The sequence below is a fragment of the Lottia gigantea genome, assembly GCF_000327385.1.
Source record: "Lottia gigantea unplaced genomic scaffold LOTGIsca_82, whole genome shotgun sequence".
In the NCBI taxonomy this organism is placed as follows: Eukaryota; Metazoa; Mollusca; class Gastropoda; family Lottiidae; genus Lottia; species Lottia gigantea.
In genome coordinates, this window is record NW_008710725.1 from 357,436 (window position 1) to 379,605 (window position 22,170).

Genomic DNA, 22,170 nt, shown 5'->3' on the forward strand with positions numbered 1-22,170 from the left:
CAAATTATTTTTGTGTAATAACTGAAAGAATAGGTAATTAATTTCATTAATTAATTCTCCAAATTTTCAAAATTATTTTGTAAAATTTCTGAATTAAAAACTAAAAGATGGTCGCTGGTAGTGCTGGTACAATATATCGGTGAATCGTTGTATAGCGATACGACATGCCATGATACGCGTATCGTGTCGTGTATCGATACTTGACGATACATTTTAATCCATACAAAAGTGGGGATTTTTATAAGTTGTTTACGCTTTAACAATTTTTTCGCTGAAATTGTTAGAAACTTTTTCTACGACAGCAAACGCTAACCACTTCTATGAACTATATTACCAAATATACAGTTATAAAGTTATAAATTAATATATATCATATACATAGAAACTTTTTCTACGACAGTGAACGCTAACCACTTCTATGAACTATATTACCAAATACACAGTTATAAAGATATGAATTAATATATATAATATACATAGAAACTTTTTATACGACAGCGAACGCTAACCACTTCTATCAACTATATTACCAAATACACAGTTATAAAGATATAAATTAATATATATCATATACATAGAAACTTTTTATACGACAGTGAACGCTAACCACTTCTATCAACTATATTACCAAATATACAGTTATAAAGTTATGAATTAATATATATAATATACATAGAAACTTTTTATACGACAGCGAACGCTAACCACTTATATCAACTATATTACCAAATACACAGTTATAAAGATATAAATTAATATATATAATATACATAGAAACTTTGAAGATATTAATGTTTATCCCATTACCCTATATCTCATTATGTATCGTTTCGTATCGTATCATGACCCGTGTATAACGATATATATCGTATCTTGGCATGATTGAAGATGCCTAGCACTAGTCGTTGCCCAGGCTTATTTTCCCTCATTGCACACTGCATTGTGTTAACTGTCTTCATTATCCTAATCAGTTGATCTAAATACCATTGAAAAAAATGACCTCATTAAAATTCTGATAAGTTAGATCATCGGTCAGCAGTTAACGAGGTACTAATTAATTAATAATTATGTTAATTATCCTCATTATCATTAATGGTGTCATAAACTCATAGTTCATAATTAATGCAATTAACTTATTAGTAAGTTTAACCGTGGCTTGACTTAACCCTGAAGAAATAGATGACCTTGTAAATTGTTATGAGAGGCTAATAGATATAAGAATTGAAAATAGATGACTGTTTTTCTCCAAACTTCTTGCTATTTAAGTTTTGGGTAATTTTTTTGGAGGAATTCCACTCTTCAGACAAAATTTATCATTTTTTTTTTTATAAATCTAGATTCTATTGTTTTACAAGGACTAGCAAGGACTAGCAAGGAATATCCAAACTTTTGGAATTAGTAGGAAGGCCCTTATGGTGGCATCAGAATTTTTCTTTATTTGGAATTTAAACCATTAACTCCTTATTTTATTATTTCATTATATTTTTCAGATAAGTTGGACACGGAGGTTTTTGCAGCAAGATTAGGTTACGACATGAGCGCGATAGAAAACAGGTAACAAAAACTTTTATACCTTCATTGATTTCAAGTACTGAAAATGGAATGGAATGGAAAACTTCATACTATATTTCTTATGACAGTGACGTTCATTAGCCTTATTATTTTCAAATCTAACTGTCGAGGGATCTTAAGTTTTCATCCTATGACAAGGGGAATTCATTAAACAAGTCCAACGCTCAATTTCAACAGGGTTCATATTTCGTTGGAGTAAAGTGACTTACTCTTTGAGACGCCCTAGCCAGGAACCTCTTGGTACTAGTCTTAAATGGAAGTCATGATAGTTAGGTCAGCCATCAAGCTGCAAACCCACCAATACCCAACTAGAAACTAGAATATCAATTATATTTCAGACTACAAGCATTAGAAGAAAAAGTTTTTACAGATGGAGGTGATTTACCTATTGATGTATTGGAAATGAGAGACAAAATAGATCATTTTAAAACAAAATTAGAGGTATGTATAGGGGGTGGGGGTGGGCGTGGGTGGAATCCATTTTTGAATTATGAAATTTAAAGGGACAATGACTGTTTCTTGTCAATGTGTATTTGGCAGTTTCATGTTAAAGGGAATGTAAAAAGGTTTTTTTTAGTTTTAGTATGACCAACAGATACACTTTTAACTTGGATTGTTGAAAATGGAATCTAGATGTGTCAAAACGTCTTTTACAATCCCTTTAAATTCCTTGTTAAGATCTAATCTATTATAGTCAAATCTAAATTTTTTGTGAAAATCACAAATCAAAACAGCAAATCACCTGAATGCACTGAGTAGTCAGCTGTTAGTCAGCTGTAAATTATGACGCTAATCAGCTGTCAGTCAGCTGTGTTGTGATATAGACCACAAGTTTATTACGCATTTCATAATAAGATAGCAGTAGGTTTTAGATAAAGAAATTTTAAGATTATTCAGATAAAACTCGTGGAGGTGATAGCCTTTGCCAAATTTTACATGAGACTGAATAATTGAGCGTGCGAAGTGAACCATCCTTTTCGAATTTGTCTTCTGTCTTTGAAAATGACTGCTGAATAGACTCTCTTATTTAGACCGTGATACTTAAGATTCTGTTTTCTCTTCAGGGTGTAGAACATCTAAGTTGGCTGGGATTATTCAAAGACATTTCCAGTGGAACTTCCTTGCAGCCATTTTGGAATCGGCAAAAATCTCTGAAAAAAAGTGAAGAACACAACCGTCATGTTTTTGAAAAATTTATGAAAATGAGGTAAGAAAATTTTTATATGTTTCAGTTTCGACTAATTCGATCCCATGATTTTGTGGAAGTCTGCAATTTTGATAGCTCTTCGATGTATGCTTATCAAAGAAATTAAAGGGATTGTAAAGAGATTACCGTATATTTTCGAATATAATGCGCACCCGTGTATAATGCGCACCCCTTCCTTTTCCCATTAAAATTGAGAAATATGCATTTACCCGTGTATAATGCGCACCCCTTGTTTACGAAAAATTTTAAGTCAGACTTGGCACATCACAGATATCATCTATAATATAAACGCATTTGTTAGTACAATAACACAGTAATATACCTTTATTTAGTTTAGTAATTTGAAATATATTAATACAAAATATTTACAAAATACATTACAGACAAACTGGCGGATCCTCAACATCGATTTGCGGTATATTCGAAGGGGAAAAAAACTCAAAAATTATTTAACCACGTATAGTGCGCACCCCTTCTGTGTGTGTCCCTTTTCAGGGTAAAAACCTGCGCATTATACACGGAAATTTCCATGTTTATTATGTGCATTTAATTGCATCCTTCTAATAATTTTCAGTCAAATCTCACTGAAAGCAACAGCTGTTCATGATATCCAAGGGCCTTTGCAATTAAATGCTAAGTTTTGCTTAAAATTGCAAGAACCACAGACGTCTGACTGAAAATTGGAATGATGTAAATTGAAGTTATCAGTGTCCAGATACATTTAAAATTTTTTAGAAAACTGCTTTACAATCTCTTTAAATAAATCAGTGACATAATGAATACTGTATTCTGTACACATGTAATTTATTCAGCCTCTCTCTGATTATTTCCACTGATATTAGATTGTGAAATTGTCACGTAGCCTCGTCACTTGACTGAAGTTAATTGCCGCCTCAAGTTTTCTGATTTTCTTACTGTCTAGAGGCTTGTATTAAACATTTAATATGAACTTGTAGCCAGTTAATTTCGATAGTTCCCTGTGGTCTCGTTAATTTTCTAACACCACTGGTGTCGTTGATTGCCTTGTTCCTGCTTTTATTTATTCTTCAATGCCTTTTGTGTCGTTAAAGTTTACGAGTTTTTAAGGGGGGTGGCTCAGCTATGTGACTCAAGATCAAATTTTTTTCAGGGGGTAGGGACCAAAAGAAATACCCCCTACAGGCTTGCGCTTTTCATCAGCTGAACTAGAAACAGTAAAGTAGGATGTGAAACTGAACGATTTGAGAGACTTGGTAATTGTGACTAATTTGCTGGTTTGTTAACAATGTCCTGTCTTCCAGGCAACTTCCAGACTACAATCACGTTCCATTTCACTTACATCATTTCTAATTATGTTAAAAGCCGCCTAAAACCACAACTTCACAGGGACTTGAAACCATTGCTACACAAGGACATGAAACCATTGTCTCAGAGGGACTTGAATCCACAAGGACCAGCTGGTAGACAGGATACTTGTAAACCTAAGATCTCTGCCAAGACATTTGACCAAGGACTAGCGGGCAGAAAGGATCTTTGAGTTGTTATCCTTGTAAAAAAAATGTTTTCTTTTCATAAATACAATCTCAATTTTTCTGCTGCCTAAAATAATACGAATTGGCCAAGAGGTTTAACCAACCAAAAGGTTTTACCAAGAGGTTTGACCAAGAGGATTTGCCAAGAGGTTTGTTTGACCAACTAAGATGTTTGACCAAGGACCAGCAAGTGGACAAGTTATAATCCTTATAAAAGTTGTTTATCTGTAAATAGAATGTCAATTTCTCTGCTGCCTGAAATAATGAGAATTGGAAATCAATAACTCAGAGTAATTAATCAAGCTGTAATTAATTTATTGATAATTAGTGTTATTATATTAATTGGTATTTTATAGCAGGGTTGTTATTGCTGATCAAATATACCGGACATCTGATAGTTAGTTCAATCATCAAGCATGATAAATGGGAAATTAATTTCTTAAAGGCTTGCAAAGGGATACCATCATGTAAAAATCAATTGAAGACTCATCAAAAATTCATTAACCATTTGTGTTATAGCAGGGTTATTATTGCTGATCATATATACTGGACATTTGATAGTCAGTAGAAGTGACAAAGTTCCTAAAACACCCTCGGTAAAGCACTAGCCAAGGGCAGAAATAAAGAGATCTGCTTGATATAAACTAGAGTGGGAAATGAATTCTTCAAGGGGTCCATTGGTGTAAAAATCTTATTTCACTAGTGATAGTCTGTTCAGAATTCCAGTCATCTGATTGGTCAATCACTAAAATCATCTGCTAGTTATAATGTGTTTAGAATTCCAGTCATCTGCTAGTTATAATGTGTTTAGAATTCCAGTCATCTGCTAGTTATAATATGTTTAGAATTCCAGTCATCTGCTAGTTATAATATGTTTAGAATTCCAGTCATCTGCTAGTTATAATGTGTTTAGAATTCCAGTCATCTGCTAGTTATAATGTGTTTAGAATTCCAGTTATCTGCTAGTTATAATATGTTTAGAATTCCAGTCATCTGCTAGTTATAATATGTTTAGAATTCCAGTCATCTGCTAGTTATAATGTGTTTAGAATTCCAGTCATCTGCTAGTTATAATATGTTTAGAATTACAGTCATCTGCTAGTTATAATGTGTTTAGAATTCCAGTCATCTGCTAGTTATAATGTGTTTAGAATTCCAGTCATCTGCTAGTTATAATGTGTTTAGAATTCCAGTCATCTGCTAGTTATAATATGTTTAGAATTCCAGTCATCTGCTAGTTATAATATGTTTAGAATTCCAGTCATCTGCTAGTTATAATTTGTTTAGAATTCCAGTCATCTGCTAGTTATTATGTGTTTAGGATTCCAGTCATCTGCTAGTTATAATATGTTTAGAATTCCAGTCACCTGCTAGTTATAATATGTTTAGAATTCCAGTCATCTGTTAGTTATAATGTGTTTAGAATTCCAGTCATCAGCTAGTTATAATATGTTTAGAATTCCAGTCATCTGCTAGTTATAATGTGTGTAGAATTACAGTCATCTGCTAGTTATAATATGTTTAGAATTCCAGTCATCTGCTAGTTATAATATGTTTAGAATTCCAGTCATCTGCTAGTTATGTGTTTAGAATTACAGTCATCTGCTTGTTATAATATGTTTAGAATTCCAGTCATCTGCTAGTTATGTGTTTAGAATTATAGTCATCTGCTAGTTTTAATGTGTGTAGAATTACAGTCATCTGCTAGTTATAATGTGTGTAGAATTACAGTCATCTGCTAGTTATAGTCAGTTGATAAATAACAAGGCCATTAACGCTGTGACCTTTATAGAAACACACGCTTGTTTGTCCTCCACTTTCTTAATATCCCCGTTTAAACCCTGGCTTTCTTTAATTGCTTCATTAAGAAATGTGAGAAGAGGAGAGAATTTGAACAGACAGATTTCATCATGCTTCAATTATATTGAAATAAATCACTTGACAAGAAGAGAGAAAGAGACATTTTGTAAAATTGCATGGAGAGAAAGAGTAAGAACATAATGCTGCAGCGAGAAAAGCGAAAGAATGTAACGTTGCTTTGAAAAAGAGATAAAAATCAATAAAATTGGAATAACTCACAAAAGAGGGAAAAGCCATTGCGTACAAATGCATTGAGAAGCAAATGCAGAAGTTCACAAAGCTGCGAAGAGCAAAAAACTCTTGCATAAAGCAGAATGTAGAGTTGCATTGAGAATAATTCAGCTATATTTCAGCTATCTGTATCCCTTATCAAAATTGAAATTCGACATCCAGTCCTTCAACAATTGAACAAAAATATATCATGAAATTAAAACTATCATCACTTCAAGAGCGCTATTAACATTCGTGCATGCAGTTATAACCATTGATGCCATAATATATAACCTCAGTGAAAATTAAACAAAAATTGGAAGAATGCGACTATTTGCTGTGAAAGGACAACAATCTAAATTGATGCAGAACTTTTTCTGTTCAATATCAGAAAAAAAAGTTGTAATAGCATGTAATATTAAGATAATCATGACTTTTTTACATTGTTTTTGAAAACCTTTCAATATCAGTGTTCATCTTTCTTTACACCATGTTTATTACACCTCCTAGAAAAAAGAGCTCCACTCATTTCCTGTTGGAATTGAGAGATATTTTAGATATTGTTGACGTTGCCGTGGGATATAATAACATTGCAGATTAAAAGTGTCATTTTCTTGATGAAAAACGTTTTTTTGTTAATATTAGGAAAAGATTTCAGATGAAAATCTTTTGAAAGAAACATCCATAGTTCATAAAGAATTGCAACTTAGGTCTTCTAGGATCCTGTCCTTGGTCAAACCAGGATATTAACTTACATTCTTGAGGATCCTTTCCACCAGGATAACAACTTAGGTTCTTGAGGATCCTTTCCACCAAGATAACAACTTAGGTTCTTGAGGATCCTTTCCACCAAGATAACAACTTAGGTTCTTGAGGATCCTTTCCACCAAGATAACAACTTAGGTTCTTGAGGATCCTTTCTACCAGCTGGTCCTTGGTCAAACTTTTTGGCACTGATTTTACAAGGATAACAACTTAGGCTCTTGAGGGTTCTTTCAACCAGCTGGTACTTGGTCAAACCTCTTGGTAATGATTTTACAATGATAACTACTTAGGTTCTCGAGGATCCTTTCCACCAGCATGTCCTTGGTCAACCCTCTTGGCATTGATTTTACAAAGATAACAACTTAGGTTCTCGAGGATCCTTTCCACCAGCTGATCCTTGGTCAAACCAGGATAACAACTTATGTTCACAAGGATCCTGTCTACCAGCTGATCCTTGGTCAAACCAGGATAACAACTTCGGTTCAAGAGGATCCTGTCTACCACCTTGTCCTCGGTCAAACCTCTTGGTAATGATTTTACAAAGATAACAACTTAGGTTAGCGTGGATTGGTCTACCAGCTTATCCTTGACTAAACATCTCCTTGGTTTACCATTTGGAGGTCATATTGGGTCGACTGGAATAATGAGGAAAGATGATTTATTCAATGTCACCAGACTAGTGTTTCCCAAGCATGTTTCAGATATTAAACCCTCATCAGTAATTTCCTCTGCTATTGTCATTGTAGACAGAAACGTCCAATAATTTAGCCTTTCAAATGTCCAGTAATTTAGTCTGTCAATGTAGATAGAACTTCCAGTAATTTAGCCCGTCAATGTAGAAAGAACGTCCAGTAATTTAGCTTGTCAATAACTATTTATATATAGCCTTGATCATTGAGCGTTGTCACTAATTGAAAATGATAAGGTATAAGAAGTAGAAAGTCTAGACTCTGTTAATGATTCCCCTCCTCTTTAGTATAGATTTATTAATTTTCATCCAAAGGTATTTAGTCATCTAAATATTGTTCCCTGTAGTTATCTTTTTGAGAAGATTGCATTCTATGATTTTCAAAGTACAGTCATTAAGCTTGAAATATATTAAAACAGAGAACCTGAAACATGTTTCACACTGTTCCATCAAAATTCTGATACCTGTGCCTGTGCTTCTGAGAGTTGAGCTGGTTTTAATATCACACTATCCTACACAGTTAGGGTAAGGTCTGTGGGGCTGGGCCCAAGCTAGTGAGAATTAAGCCCCAGCAAAACCTTCTTTAGTTCAGCACAGATTGATTCATTTACAGTGTCTTTGTACAAAATCAAGATTTAGATTTTGAAAAGTTTTTGGCACCTCAAAATTGACAGAAATGAGTTCTCTGGGTCTTTAATTCTTCAAATGTTCTGTGTACAAAATCTGAGCCCCAGCACCAATTCATCCTGGCGGGGCGGTTACTAAGAGTAGGGTACTTGTCCATCATAATGGTGTGGGTATTTATACACCTCTGCAATGTCTATCAGTGTTTTCTACTTGTGACTGTGAATAATTAACTTATCAACTCCATGTTTATTACTCTACTTTCATTTTCTTTTTCAAATCTCTCTGTAATATGTTTACGGTTGATTTCAAGTAGATAGATAAAGACATACAGTAAACCTGTGTTAGTGTATTCTACATTGATAATGGGTTAAAGGGAGCTTGCTATCATTTCCTTTTTGAAAAATCTAAATGAAAGCACTGGGTGGGGCATCTGGATTTTTATTATTACCCAAGGGGATTCAAACCCACAGCACAGAATTGGAATTGTCTATCAAATGACAATGCTACTCTCTACAAACTTAGCTATTCCACTGTCAGTGATGCATCCAGAAATTGTTTTGGGAGGGGGACCAATGAGGACTGTCAATGCCAAAAATATGAAGGCTGTATACCCCTGGTTCCCAACCCTCTAGGGGTGTGGGACTATGTGTCAGGGGTGTGGCCAACTGGTGTAGGAGAAGAATTTATTTTGAATGGGAAGAGAACCTCACATCAACACATGCTGAAAATGTGGATGAAACAAATTTTTGGGGTGTGAAAGGTCCAGGTGATTGCTCTAGGGGGGTGAGGCCTGAAAAAGGTTGGTCTAGTATGAGAGATTTACTGATGTGTTAGCTTGATTTCTCTGTGATGAATCGTTAGATGCAAGAATCAATATAGGCCTACTTAATCCATACCATTTCCTGAAAGGGAGTCCAGGAGGGCCCTCCCCTTCGAGAATTTAACAATAAGAAGCCCACTGTCCATACTGTCTTATAAATAAAGTGACAATCCAACTCACTACTGACTGAGTTATCTCACTAACTCTACTTTCATTTTTTAAACTTTAAAATCTGTAGGTAGGCCTAATGTGTTTACATTTGATTTGAAGTGGCCATATAAAAGAAAGCATTGAATCTGTATAAGTAGAAGCTAACAAGGGTATAAATTATGAACTATGTTTATCAGGCGGGCTATTTTTCTACGTCTGCTTATATATAACCTTCAGCTTCAGCCAGATGTACAAGTTCGTAAAAACATCTTTGCGTTTCCCAAGAAAATTGGCCCAATTTCTGGATATATTTAGATTTCTTGATATACTTTTTCTTAAGATTTTTTCATATCTTAATGTGATTATAAGGAGGTCTTTCAGTGCCATTTAGGCCTGTATAAATTTCATCTTTCAAATTATCTGTCTGTGTTTCCTGTAATTACAGAAATGCTTTGACACTATCACAAAAGTTGTTAATAATATCTAAGGGCCTTTGTGTCATGAAATACTTAGTATTAGTGGAATTGCATTACCCACAGACGTCTGATTAAAAATTGGAATGGGGCAAATTGATGCTATCAGTGTCCCCAATAAAAAAGTTTAGAAAACCTCTTTACAATCTCTTTAATACCACTAGATTCTATACAATACATTGAGTTGTATTGCTGAATGGAATGAACAGCCAAGGGAATAAGTTCCTCCTGAAAGTCTTTGAAATGATTCTAATATTTTGAATTAAGACTGAATTATTTTCATCTAGGTTTTGAATCATATTAGGTGTAGTTAAAATTTGTGGTATATTTCATTATATCTTTGTATTTTATTGGTATATCAGTTGAAAAGATGGGCAACACCATGCAGTGTGCAATGAGCATATTGACCTCTGAAAGGGTTCTTGACAAAAATTTTTTGAAAACTAAAATTAATTTGGTGCATTCTGATATTATAATTTGAGAGGGGAAAACATAGTAAATTCATATATTTGAATTTGTTGAAAATGCAGTAGGGGTACAATTGGGGGTCCAAACCATTTTCTAGGGGACAAATGACCCTTCTGTACCCCTACTGGTGCTGACACTGTTTATCATCAACTGATTCTCTCAAACTTAACTCTTTCCAATACTTCTATGTATTTAACGCCACATTGCCCGAGTTAAATAGAGTGAAAATTGTAATGAAATTGGTCCTAGTTGGAAATTCAGTCGGTAAATTTGATTTGATGGAAGCTAAGTGGTTACAGAATTCTTCCTTCGTGTTAGTACAGACTTGTTTAATCTAATATGGTATCATCAAACAATATTATGGTCCAAATGGAACATGGCAAATCTGAAGGGATGCAGACGTCAAGTTTGTTGATTAAATCCATTTTGATACTGAAATATTTGTGTGCAAAAGATTAATCAGACAGCTTTGAATAAACAAAATTGGTAACTTAAAGGGATGTACTGTCTGAATCTTGTGATAAATCTGTCGTGGAAAGTGAGTTTTAAGGAAAGCATGCCTTTGTAATGTCAAAAGTCTATGAAATTAAAGGGAATGAGACCTTTAAGTATACTTAATAAATATACTGGAGAAAAAGATTAAAGGCTGTACTTTGACTAGTAAGTCTGGTCATCAATTTAGTTTAGAGGAACACATACCTTTAATTTTGATAGATCACAGAGAAAGCTCTGTGAAGTGGTTTAGAGAAAATGTAAAGGGTTTTAATCCCTTAAAATTTTCTTTGAATCCTTTAAGTTTTATGTGGAGAAAAATCTGAGGGAATATATCCCTTTATGTGTAAGATCTGGTAGAATAATTATGTTTGAAGAGAATATATAGAGTAATGGATATTTCTATGAAGAGTTAAGGAGAAATTCAAAGGGAGGATATCCCTTAATAGAAATAAGAATTAAGTTCTGGTAGAGTAATTATGTTTGAAGGGAAATCTAGGAGAATATATAGAGTAATGTATAACCAAGATCTGGTGGAGATCACAGATAATTCTATGAAGGGTTTAAGAGAAAACTAAGGGAAGATATCCCTTGATATAAATAGGACTAAGATCTGGCAGAGTAATTATGTTTCAGAGAGAAACTAAGGGAAGATATCCCTTGATATAAATGGGACTAAGATCTGGCAGAGTAATTATGTTTCAGAGAGAAACTAAGGGAAGATATCCCTTGATATAAATAAGACTAAGATCTGGCAGAATAATTATGTTTCAGAGAGAAACTAAAGGAAGGTATCCCTTGATATAAATAAGACTAAGATCTGGCAGAGTAATTATGTTTCAGAGAGAAACTAAGGGAAGATATCCCTTGATATAAATAGGACTAAGATCTGGTAGAATAATAATGTTGGAAGAGGAAAACTAAGGGAATATATCACTTGATATAAATAAGACTAAGATCTGGTAGAATAATAACTACCCCAGGCATCAGACATTCTTACATTATTCCATTCTTCTTCTTCACTAGCTTTATTAACACTCCTATTACAAATCAGCAACATTTTTTTACACAAATTGTCTAGTCAGGGATGCTGATGTGCTTTTTTTTTGCCAGTCAAATATGATTAGAACTCTATATTGTTAAGTTACCTGGCTTATCTCACCAATTTCAGATCAGGACTGTTTTCGAATGATATTTTAAAGTTCAGAGTTACCAGTTGTGTCTAATCAGTCATATCTGATGGAAGCTTAGGATTGAACCTTGGACCTTCAGGTTACTGAGCAAGCTTCTTACTGAGCCAAGTCTCCCAGAATTTCAAAGCTGGTTCCCAAACCTCTTAATCAATCCTATATTTGTCTATTTTCAGTCATGTTCAAGTAACAGATGAAGTCCGTGAGTATTTACGGAAACCGACGTTTGATAACTGGCAGTGGGACGATGCAGAGATGATGATATTATTACGTCAAATGTATATAGATTTAGGTTTTATAACAAAATTTAATATAGAGGTAGGTCTGTTTAGAATTTTATAAAATATCATCCATTTCTTGCCACAAACACTAGTGATTTCCTCCTCATCCAAGGGCTCCATGGCTCAAGGGATCCCTTTTTAAGACGTAGACGATATCAAGAGAGCTGTGGAGAATTCCAGAAAACTCCAATGCAAGCATTGCAAAGACAGATGTGTTAGAAATATTTAATTTCGGGGAAGGGAGGGTTTGATTCTCCCAGAATCGAAATAAATCTTTTGTAAAACCAGTCTGACATATCTTGTTACATTTGAATTACTGCTATTATCATTTAACATTGTATCTAGACTAATGAAGTTTATTAAAACTTCGAGCCAACCTAGAGGATGTAATGTTTTATATTGTTTCAGCTCCCAGTATTACATCAGTGGATATATGAAGTTTATAAAAATTATAATGGTGTGCCTTTTCACAATTTCAAACATTGTTTTATGGTGGCGCAGATGGTAAGGGCATTTTGTTTGCAATTTTATTCTCGAAATTAAATGGAGTTTTACACCCTACTTGCCAATTTATTTGGCTGTAGATAGTGTGCAATCCGAAGCTGTGAGTGAAGCCTTTAGAATACAGAGCCTTGGTTTGATGCCCAATCCTACGTCTAGGTCCTTTTTCAATGGCAACTAATCCAGCACCTTTGAGAAAGAGATACTAGATTGCAAAAATTGTCCGCTCAGCATCCCTTAATGAGAATCCACTAATTTTGGATTATGATTTAACTTTCAGATGTATGGTTTAACTTGGTTAATAGATCTCCCCTCGATACTAGATGATTTAGATGTTTTAATACTTATTACCTCAGCTATCTGTCATGATCTAGATCACCCTGGATATAACAACGCATATCAGGTAGGTCAAGGAGTTTTTTCAAACCCAACTTTGACCCCCAATTTCAACTCAGTTTCCCTCCTTTTCTTCCTCTCAAAGACATTATTGCATGCTGTTATTTTTACTACCAGAACTTCATATTGTATGTCCCTAAGGTCCTGAGGGTCAAGAATCATCGAACAATGCTCACCACTACCCACTCTTTTGCCCCTCCCCTCACTCTCCTTAACATGCCACTTTCTGAACATGAAATTGCTGATAAAGGCCCCCTTCCCTCCATCAAATGATTCACTGCATCAAATTGCCTATTTTCTATTTTCAGATCAACGCCAGAACAGATCTTGCCTTACGCTATAACGACATATCACCACTAGAGAACCACCATTGTTCAGTGGCATTTGAGATTCTGGAGAGGAAACAATGTAATATATTCCGTAATCTGAGCGTGGAACAGTTTAAACGAGTTCGAGAAGGCATGATCAGGTAGGCTGATTCTTAAATTCCTGCAAATCCTGCAATTGAAACTGGATATTCTCTGATAAATAACTTAATTATTGATGATTGTGCTTGTACTGTTTTTTTTGATAAATTTGATAGTATAAGTTGTTGGTGTGAAAAGGTTAACATCCTTTGACACTTAAGACAAAAATAGTTGTCACTGTCCTGGAAAAATTTCCCTCATTGCACACTGCATAGCATTGTTTGATATATTATAACTTCTCAACAAAGATGGAGGTATTTTGATGATTGTGCTTGTAAAAGTTAGCTTAATAACATCCTTTCACAGTTGTCACTGTTTTGATAAAATTGCCTTCACTATAAACTGCATAAAAGTACTTGATTTGATAGCTCATCACAGTCCAGGAACATAGGGTGTAACACTCCCTTCTATTTCATTTCAGATGTATATTGGCAACAGATATGGCAAAACATAATGAGATTCTACATTCATTTAAAGCTGTGTTACCCACATTCGATCCTCAGGATAAGGAACAACGTTCAGTGGTAGGTATACTGCTTGGCTTGTATTATAGTCTACGGATGAACATAAAATTTAAATTCTCAAACTTGGGCAGAAAGAGTATATTATTATCATCAGTGAACCATAACTATACAACAGAATTCTTGTATTGGATTATTTGTGGTCTGGGTCCAAATTACCTTTTTGTAGGCCTACCATCATCTGCACAATTACGAATTCCATCTTATACCTTGACTGCAATAGATACCTTTCTTGTATGATGGAAGGTCGTAAATGCAGTGATTTGGTTTGAATGTACAGTAACAAATGCCATCAATCAAAGACCTCCAATTACATGCGCAGCCAAATTGTTCAGTTTTGTTTTTTCGAGAGCTCTGTTGGGCTGTATTCGATGGCGTACAATCTAAATGCACAGGAGTTGATATTCTTTATTTATTGATGCTGCTTCCAGTTGGAAATGATTCTAATGAAGGTGTCGGATATCTCGAATGAAGCCCGACCCCTGGACGTTGCTGGCCCCTGGGTAGATTGTCTCTTACAGGAATTTTTCAATCAGGTATATCCATTGGAATTGATGTTCTCTGTCTGTGACCTTTGACCCTTCATCTTTACTATATCAACTTCTTGTATGCTTCTGATGAATTTCATCCAGTAAATGATGGTGCTTCTCCTTTTAAAAGGCAAGAGACAGTGGAGGTGCTTCTCCCTTTAAAGGTCATGAGATCATAGTAGTGCAAAAGTGGGAGTGCTTTTCCCATAAAAGGCATGTTCATTTTAGTACCTGCTGTGCTCATGCACAAAAGTCAAAAGTAGCTTTGGTCTACAAATTTTATTACTGAGGGGCGGTAACTACGATTTATTGGGTGAAGTCTAGTAGTTGATATGATAAAGATGATTTCTAGTACCGTAGTTATTGTAAAATGTTATTTTGGTGATCAGCATGCCCTTTCTATTCATCATTCTATTCTCTTTTGTCAGAATTTTTCCAGATTCTCAAAAGTCTGCAAATTAACATCAAGGCAATACAACTAAAGTATAGTCTTTTTCCATTTTAGAATACTGGATTTCTCAGATATTATACCTTCAGAGATTTTTCAGTAAATGTTTCAAATTGATAGGAAAATTAAAATGACCCAAACCTTGCCTCATTTCTATTTGATCAAAATTATCTGAAAAATATTCAAATTCTCTCTAAATACAAACAAGTCTGACAAAGGATGAATAAATCTCTCTCTCTCTCTCTCTCTCTCTCTCTCCATTTTGTGTATTTATTTATTTATTATTTATTTATTTATTTGTTTATTTTTTTGTTGTTTTGTGGTAGTTGTTGATGATATTAATTAAAGTAGCTGATATTTCAAATGAGGTACGACCAGTCGAAGTGGCAGAACCCTGGCTGGAATGCCTTCTTCAGGAATTTTTTAATCAGGTACCGATTTATTTTTGAAAATATTAACACTAATATAGATTGCATTTCTTCCAACTATTAAAACACAAGAGAAGAGAGTTCAAATTTGTAGCAAAGCTTGTGCACACTTTATTAAATGTAATGTTTACTTTTCCCATAAAATGGCGACCATTCCGATTATTTGGTTTCAAGCGTCCCCCAATTTTCTTTGGCTCGTTCATTTTCATTTTCTTGCTCCATGGCTAAAGCTGTTGTTTGTTGAAAAATACATATAGGTAATGGTGGGAATGCGGGACAGGACTGCACACGCGCGGGAAATGTTATATCCGGCTTTGTTAGCCAGGAGCGTTCAGAGGGCAAAACTAAGCCAGCTTAACTCTCCAAGCTAGGTTTCAAGCCACCTCCGAAGTAGGTGCAAGTTAAGGCAGCTTAACTTCAACCGGTCACGTTCAGACGACAAAAAAACAGGCTCGAAGAACGGTTGGAAGTTAAGCTGCCTTAGCTTTATTCGTCTGAACGCAGTATAATATGATTGATCACCTTACATTCCAATTTTATATTTTCACAAATATTAATTTTGTGTTTGGAAGTGCTGAACCGGGTATCTAAATATATAAAATCAATATTTGTGTTTGGAAGTATTGAACCGGGTATCTAAATATATAAAATCAATATTTGTGTTTGGAAGTATTGAACCGGGTATCTAAATATATAAAATCAATATTTGTGTTTGGAAGTATTGAACCGGGTATCTAAATATATAAAATCAATATTTGTGTTTGGAAGTATTGAACCGGGTATCTAAATATATAAAATCAATATTTGTGTTTGGAAGTATTGAACCAGGTATCTAAATATTAAAATCAATATTTAATATTGTGTTATCTTTGTGTTGTTACGCATGTTTTGTTCTTTGCTTTTTAATTTTTTGTGTTTTTGCACTTTACTGAAACATTAATTATTACCTAGAAATTTTTGTTTGCCTTGGTATTCAAAAGCTGGTTAAAGTTAATTCTGGATCTACTAGAATTTCAGTTGTTATCATTGTAATATCATTACCAATCATTTGATCTAGGACCAGCTGCTGACAGGAGCCTTAAAAATTAAAGTAAACTCTTTGCTAGACGCATCAGCTGACAGACAGGTTCAGAGGAAACCAAAGTTGACCAAACATATAACTGGTAGACAGGATTCTCTAAAGACATTGTGTCTTCATATAAAATTTTTTTTTTCTATTTTATAGAGTGATTTAGAGAAGTTAGAAGGATTACCTGTGGCACCTTTCATGGATCGTGATAAAGTCACGAAACCTACGTCTCAAATTGGATTTATTAAGTTTGTTTTGCTACCTCTGTTTGAAACAGTTGGCCAGTTGTTTCCTGTAGTCGAGGTAAAGCATCTAGTTTTATTACCACAGCTGCATATTTATATTGCTGGTTATATTCATAAAAATCTGCTGTAACAAAGCATATTGGAATCAAGGGCAATAACTCAATAAAGAGTACTTAATGGTATGCATATTGTTTATAATGACAGATTTTTCCAGATTTACTGGAGAGTAAGACGATGTGCGCGTTATATTCATAAGTATACAGTATATGCCCACACAGCATCACAAATTTTAATGGTCAATCCTCCTGTATAAAGCATGTATGAGTCAAGGGCAATAACTCTTACAGCATGCATGCAAAAATTTCGAAATGCAAATTCACCATCCTGCACTCAGATCATTAGTAACTTCGCCTTAAGCTGAATTAAAATTTTTTCACTAAAAGATGTGGTCCAAATTTTGTTTGTTTTAAATTCCAGGAGGACATTATCAAGCCAGTTCGCTACGCGTTACAATATTATACGGACATGCAGAAAGCACTGGATGAGGAAAAAAAGAAAAAGGAAGGCTCAAATGAAATATCAAAACAAAATGGAATAACACAAACTAAAAACAATCAGAAAAATCTAAGTGTCTAGTACATCGTAGAATAAAAAATAGTTGGGAGATTCAGACTTATTTTGATATTCCAAACTTTCACTGAGTGCTCAAACTTGATGTGTATAAACTGTGACAAGTGGGTCAAAGTGATAAATGCACATGCTGGAACATTCCACTCTAAAACTGACCAGTCTACTTTGCTTTGTGGTAGTACAAGTAGTGACTGGGGCTTTTTTGATTTGCATTTGGTATCTCACAATGCTCACATTTAAATTTTTTTGATGAAATTTGATTGGATGATTTCATGATGAGTTCTTTGTTAAGTGTGTTTATTAATTTCTTGTGATAAAGTTTTAAAAACAGGCCCCAAACCTAAATTGTGTTCATTACCACTTCAACTACCTCAAAACAATGTGGACTGTTCCTGTTTATGATTGGAATAGCCCCTGCATGTGCATAGATATCAGTGACCTACTTTATACCTTGTGTTTTAATATAGAATCTGAATTCAAGAAACATTAGTTCATTCTTTATTAACTTATTTTATGATTTTTTTTTTTCATTTTAGTTTTTCCTTATTTGGGAAATGGGTTCAAAATGTATTATTTTATTTAAATTGAGTGGATTCTCCCTCATTTGTTTATTTTTAATAATTTTATTTTTCACAACAACAAAAGTTTTAAAATATTGGACAACTAACTCAGTGGCGTGTTTCAGAGAGTTGTATTTTGGATGATTTTGGTTTTCCAGTCATCTGATCGATCATGAAATATCAGCTTCAGAAATCAAGGGTACAATGTGGAAAACTCATACACCCTCATGAGAACAGAAGGGTTTTTTTTTTTCACAGATTTCATTTATTTTGGTTTTCCAGGCATCTGATTGGTCAGTCAATAAAATGATGATTTATATATCAGTTTGTGAGATCAAGGGTGCAATGTAAAAAGACTCCTATACCCTTGTGAGAGCCATATGATTATTTTGAGTAATTTGTTGATATTGTGGAGGTTTAGTTATTTTGTGTTAAGTTATTATAGTCAAGCATTGATATTCGTACACCTTCGTTAACCAGTTATAATATAAACACATGAAGTCTGTTTTAGTAGTGAACACAATATAGTTCTGACTTGCATAGTTCAATTACTAATTATTCTACTCTTAGACCAGTGGCACCCCCTAAAGTACCCCCAGTACATTTAACAAATTGAAAAATACAAGATTTTTAATACTTTTTTGCCCCACAATAGGTGTCAGAATGCACTAAATCAATTGAATTTTTGAAACTTTTCTTGGGTGACAAGAAGCCTCCACAAAATTGCTTCACTTTTGAATTCAGCCTCGAAGTTGTCTCCTCATTGAGTCAGTTTGTCCCCTATTTGTACCCCAGTCTCATGAGACTAGTGCTACCACTGCCTTGGACACTATTTGTTCTATCTTAAAATATGTGTTTATATTTTGAAAGAGATTTGAATGTGTATGAATATCTCTACTAGACTGAGTTATTATATTAGTATATTAAATGCCATATTCTTTGTATATTTTGTAAATAGTATTAGTTATTGAGTATGGAGGGGAAATTTGTTCTCAGGGTTTCTTACTGATTTGGAATTCTTGATTTTCATGGCAAGGGCATTAGATGGGTTAGACCAAAACATCTGCCTCTATTCCAGCCTATGATAGCTATTTTGAAAGTTGTGGGCTAGTGTAGAGACAGAAAAACTAGGCCCTTTTTTTGGGGGATGTTCTGCACCACCCCACACTTTATAGAATGGGCATGTTCGGGATTTGTGGTACTAGTTCTTCTTTTCTACCACTCCACTGAAGCCATTTCTGCATAACACTCATTTTTAACTGTGGAAATTTTAAATCACACATCTATGTTGCATAATTTTGCTTCCTTTGGTTCAAAATCTTTTGATCGTGGGAATTTAGAGTTGAAATTAATTCGTAAAGTCATTATTTCAAAAATCTTTACTGAAGTCTTAGCCAAATTCAGAAATCCAAATGATGAAGAAGTCTTGAAGAAGCAGTGTATTTTAGGCTATGATAAAGTCTAATGTTTGTGTTTTGTTATTTTCTGTATATTTTGTAAAAGATTTTATATAATTGAGAGGTTGTGACGACAATTTATGTACAAATGTCTTCTGTATGCAGCACATTTTACTGGTTTTTATTTTTAAATAATAATGTTCTGTTTTTGTTAATTGTATATTACTGGTGTAGTTAAAGAGATTGTAAAGAGGTTTTCTAAATTTTGTAATTGTATCTGGGACACTGATAGCCTAGATTAAATCATTCCAATTCTGAATCAGATGTCTGTGGTTCCTGCAATTCAATTAAGGCTATGGTTCCTGCAATTCCACAAAAACTAAAAGCTTTATCATATTAGACCCTTGCTGAATCAGATGTCTGTGGTTCCTGCAATTCCATTAAGACTATGGTTCTTGCAATTCCACAAAAACTAAAAGCTTTATCATATTAGGCCCTTTCTGAATCAGATGTCTGTGGTTCCTGCAATTCCATTAAGACTATGGTTCTTGCAATTCCAATAAAACTAAAAACTTTATCTTATTAGGCCCTTTCTGATTAGCGATGTCATAAAACTTTGACAGCAAATTGATGCTATCCATGTCCTAGATACACATATAAACTTTGGAAAACCTTTTTACAATCTCTTTAAGAAGTTGAATATTACGATGTAAAGCTCCTTTTTTTAATCATCTTCACAAAATTTATTTTTTTGTCTATTTAGTGTCAAATTTAGTCCAGTGAAGTGCAGAATTGTAGGATGTAAAACTCCTATTTCATGTTTGTTTCATTATTAAGGATTATTAAGTTTTTGGTTCAGAAATAGAATGATGTAAAATATTGTAAATTTCTATTTCGTACTGCCAATACTTGGTTTGTCTGTCTTTCCTGCTAATATATGTAAAGAACAGTAGGATGTAAAACTCCATTGATATTTTATTTTGTGCAAATATCTTTGTTCAACTAAAAAATTAGAATTGGGATGTCATAATGCATTAATGCATAATTTAATGGTATCATAATATGATGTAGTTTAGTAAAAAAGTCGCAAATCATATTTTAGTATATCAATTAGCATTTATTGTAGACGAACCCAATGCCAGATATTCATTCTGAAAAATACTACGGGTAGCTTAAGTTCATTTTTTGTGTTGACTTGATACAGTATAAAATTTATATGACTATATACCTTTATTGGTTGTAAAGGTAATATTTAGTTGAATGTATACCTTGAATAATTCAAGGTAGTATGTTAATTGTATTTTGTTATGTCTCATCAACTGTATTCAACAAAGAGGAATTTGAAAAAGGTTTTCCAGTCTTTGTATGTGTACCAGGGACACTTACAGCTTTTATTAGCACCATTCTGAGTGACATGGTATCAGTAGCACTGTTTTCTAGAATTACAGGAACCACAGATATCCTACTGACAAATAGAATGATGCCAACAGAAGCTGCACGGCTCCCTGATACACATACAAAGACTAGTAAACCTATTTCGAATCCATTTCAACAATATATGTATATATATAGAGATATTAGAGATAAATATCATGAAGTGGAACCCTCTGCACTTGAGATTTTCAACTGAGTATTCTGTTGAGGAATTGTTAATATTTTTGATTCTATGCTGCACAAATACATTCGTGCCGTTTTCACTGCATAAGATTATGAATGGAAAACCTGGCATTCCTTGATCTATCCTGCACTAATACAAGTGTGCCATTTTCAATGTATATGAGTATTAGTATTAGAAACACACTGTTACTCTGCACTTGGGGTTTTCAACTTGGCATTCTTTGCTGATGTATATTTGTAATTTTTGCTGTACAAAAAGTATGGTCAGTTAAGAGAGCAACTCATAAGAAATTTGAGCACATTCAGGGACAAATTAAAAGATTAACACAAGCAGTCCACTTTGTATGTAGTTCATGAGACAATGACTGCTATCTCGGCTGCAATTCTAATTACCTCCCTGGCTGTACTCAAGTCTCTGTGAGCCACTGTATCTGTAAATTGAATATATGTGATTGTGATGTTTAGGAATCTCTCTTCATTATTTTCTCTTCTCTCAAACTACTCTTTCAAATAAATTATGATACTTCTGTGTCTTTTCCTTCTGGTTTTTTTATGCATGTGGAGTATGACAGAATCACATCTGACCACATGGAGTACTATAGAAACACATCTGTCCCCAGGGGGTATAACAAAAACACATCTGACCCCGTAGAGTATTATAAAAACACATCTGTCCTCATCTGTCCCCAGGGGATATAACAAAAACACATCTAACCACATAGAGCGCTATAGAATCATATTTGTTCAATGCAGTATTTCAGAATCACATCTTAGACTATAGAGTATTGAATTATCACATCAGCTATGGCAGATAATCACATCAAGGATTATCACATTACACTGAGGATTTCAATTAGCAAGGATTATCACATCAAGGATTATCACATTACACTGAGGATTATCACATCGAGAATTGTCACAGCGTGGATTATCGATTATCACATCGGGGATTATCACATCGTGGATTATCGATAATCACATCGAGGATTATCGATAATCACATCGAGGATATCGATAATCACATCGAGGATTATCGATTATAAAATC

At 34.0% G+C, this 22,170-nt stretch overlaps 1 protein-coding gene across 1 annotated transcript; it reads left to right on the forward strand.

Moving 5' to 3' along the window:
* Positions 1-12,273: 12,273 nt before the first annotated feature.
* On the forward strand, positions 12,274-17,049 carry LOTGIDRAFT_132989 (hypothetical protein; the record flags this gene model as incomplete). Its single annotated transcript, XM_009067405.1, has 7 exons — positions 12,274-12,351; positions 12,723-12,818; positions 13,096-13,218; positions 13,520-13,680; positions 14,100-14,202; positions 15,504-15,608; positions 16,831-17,049. Coding segments are annotated over 7 exons (885 nt in total), but the record flags the coding sequence as incomplete, so codon positions are not given.
* Between the last annotated feature and the right edge of the window lie 5,121 nt (positions 17,050-22,170).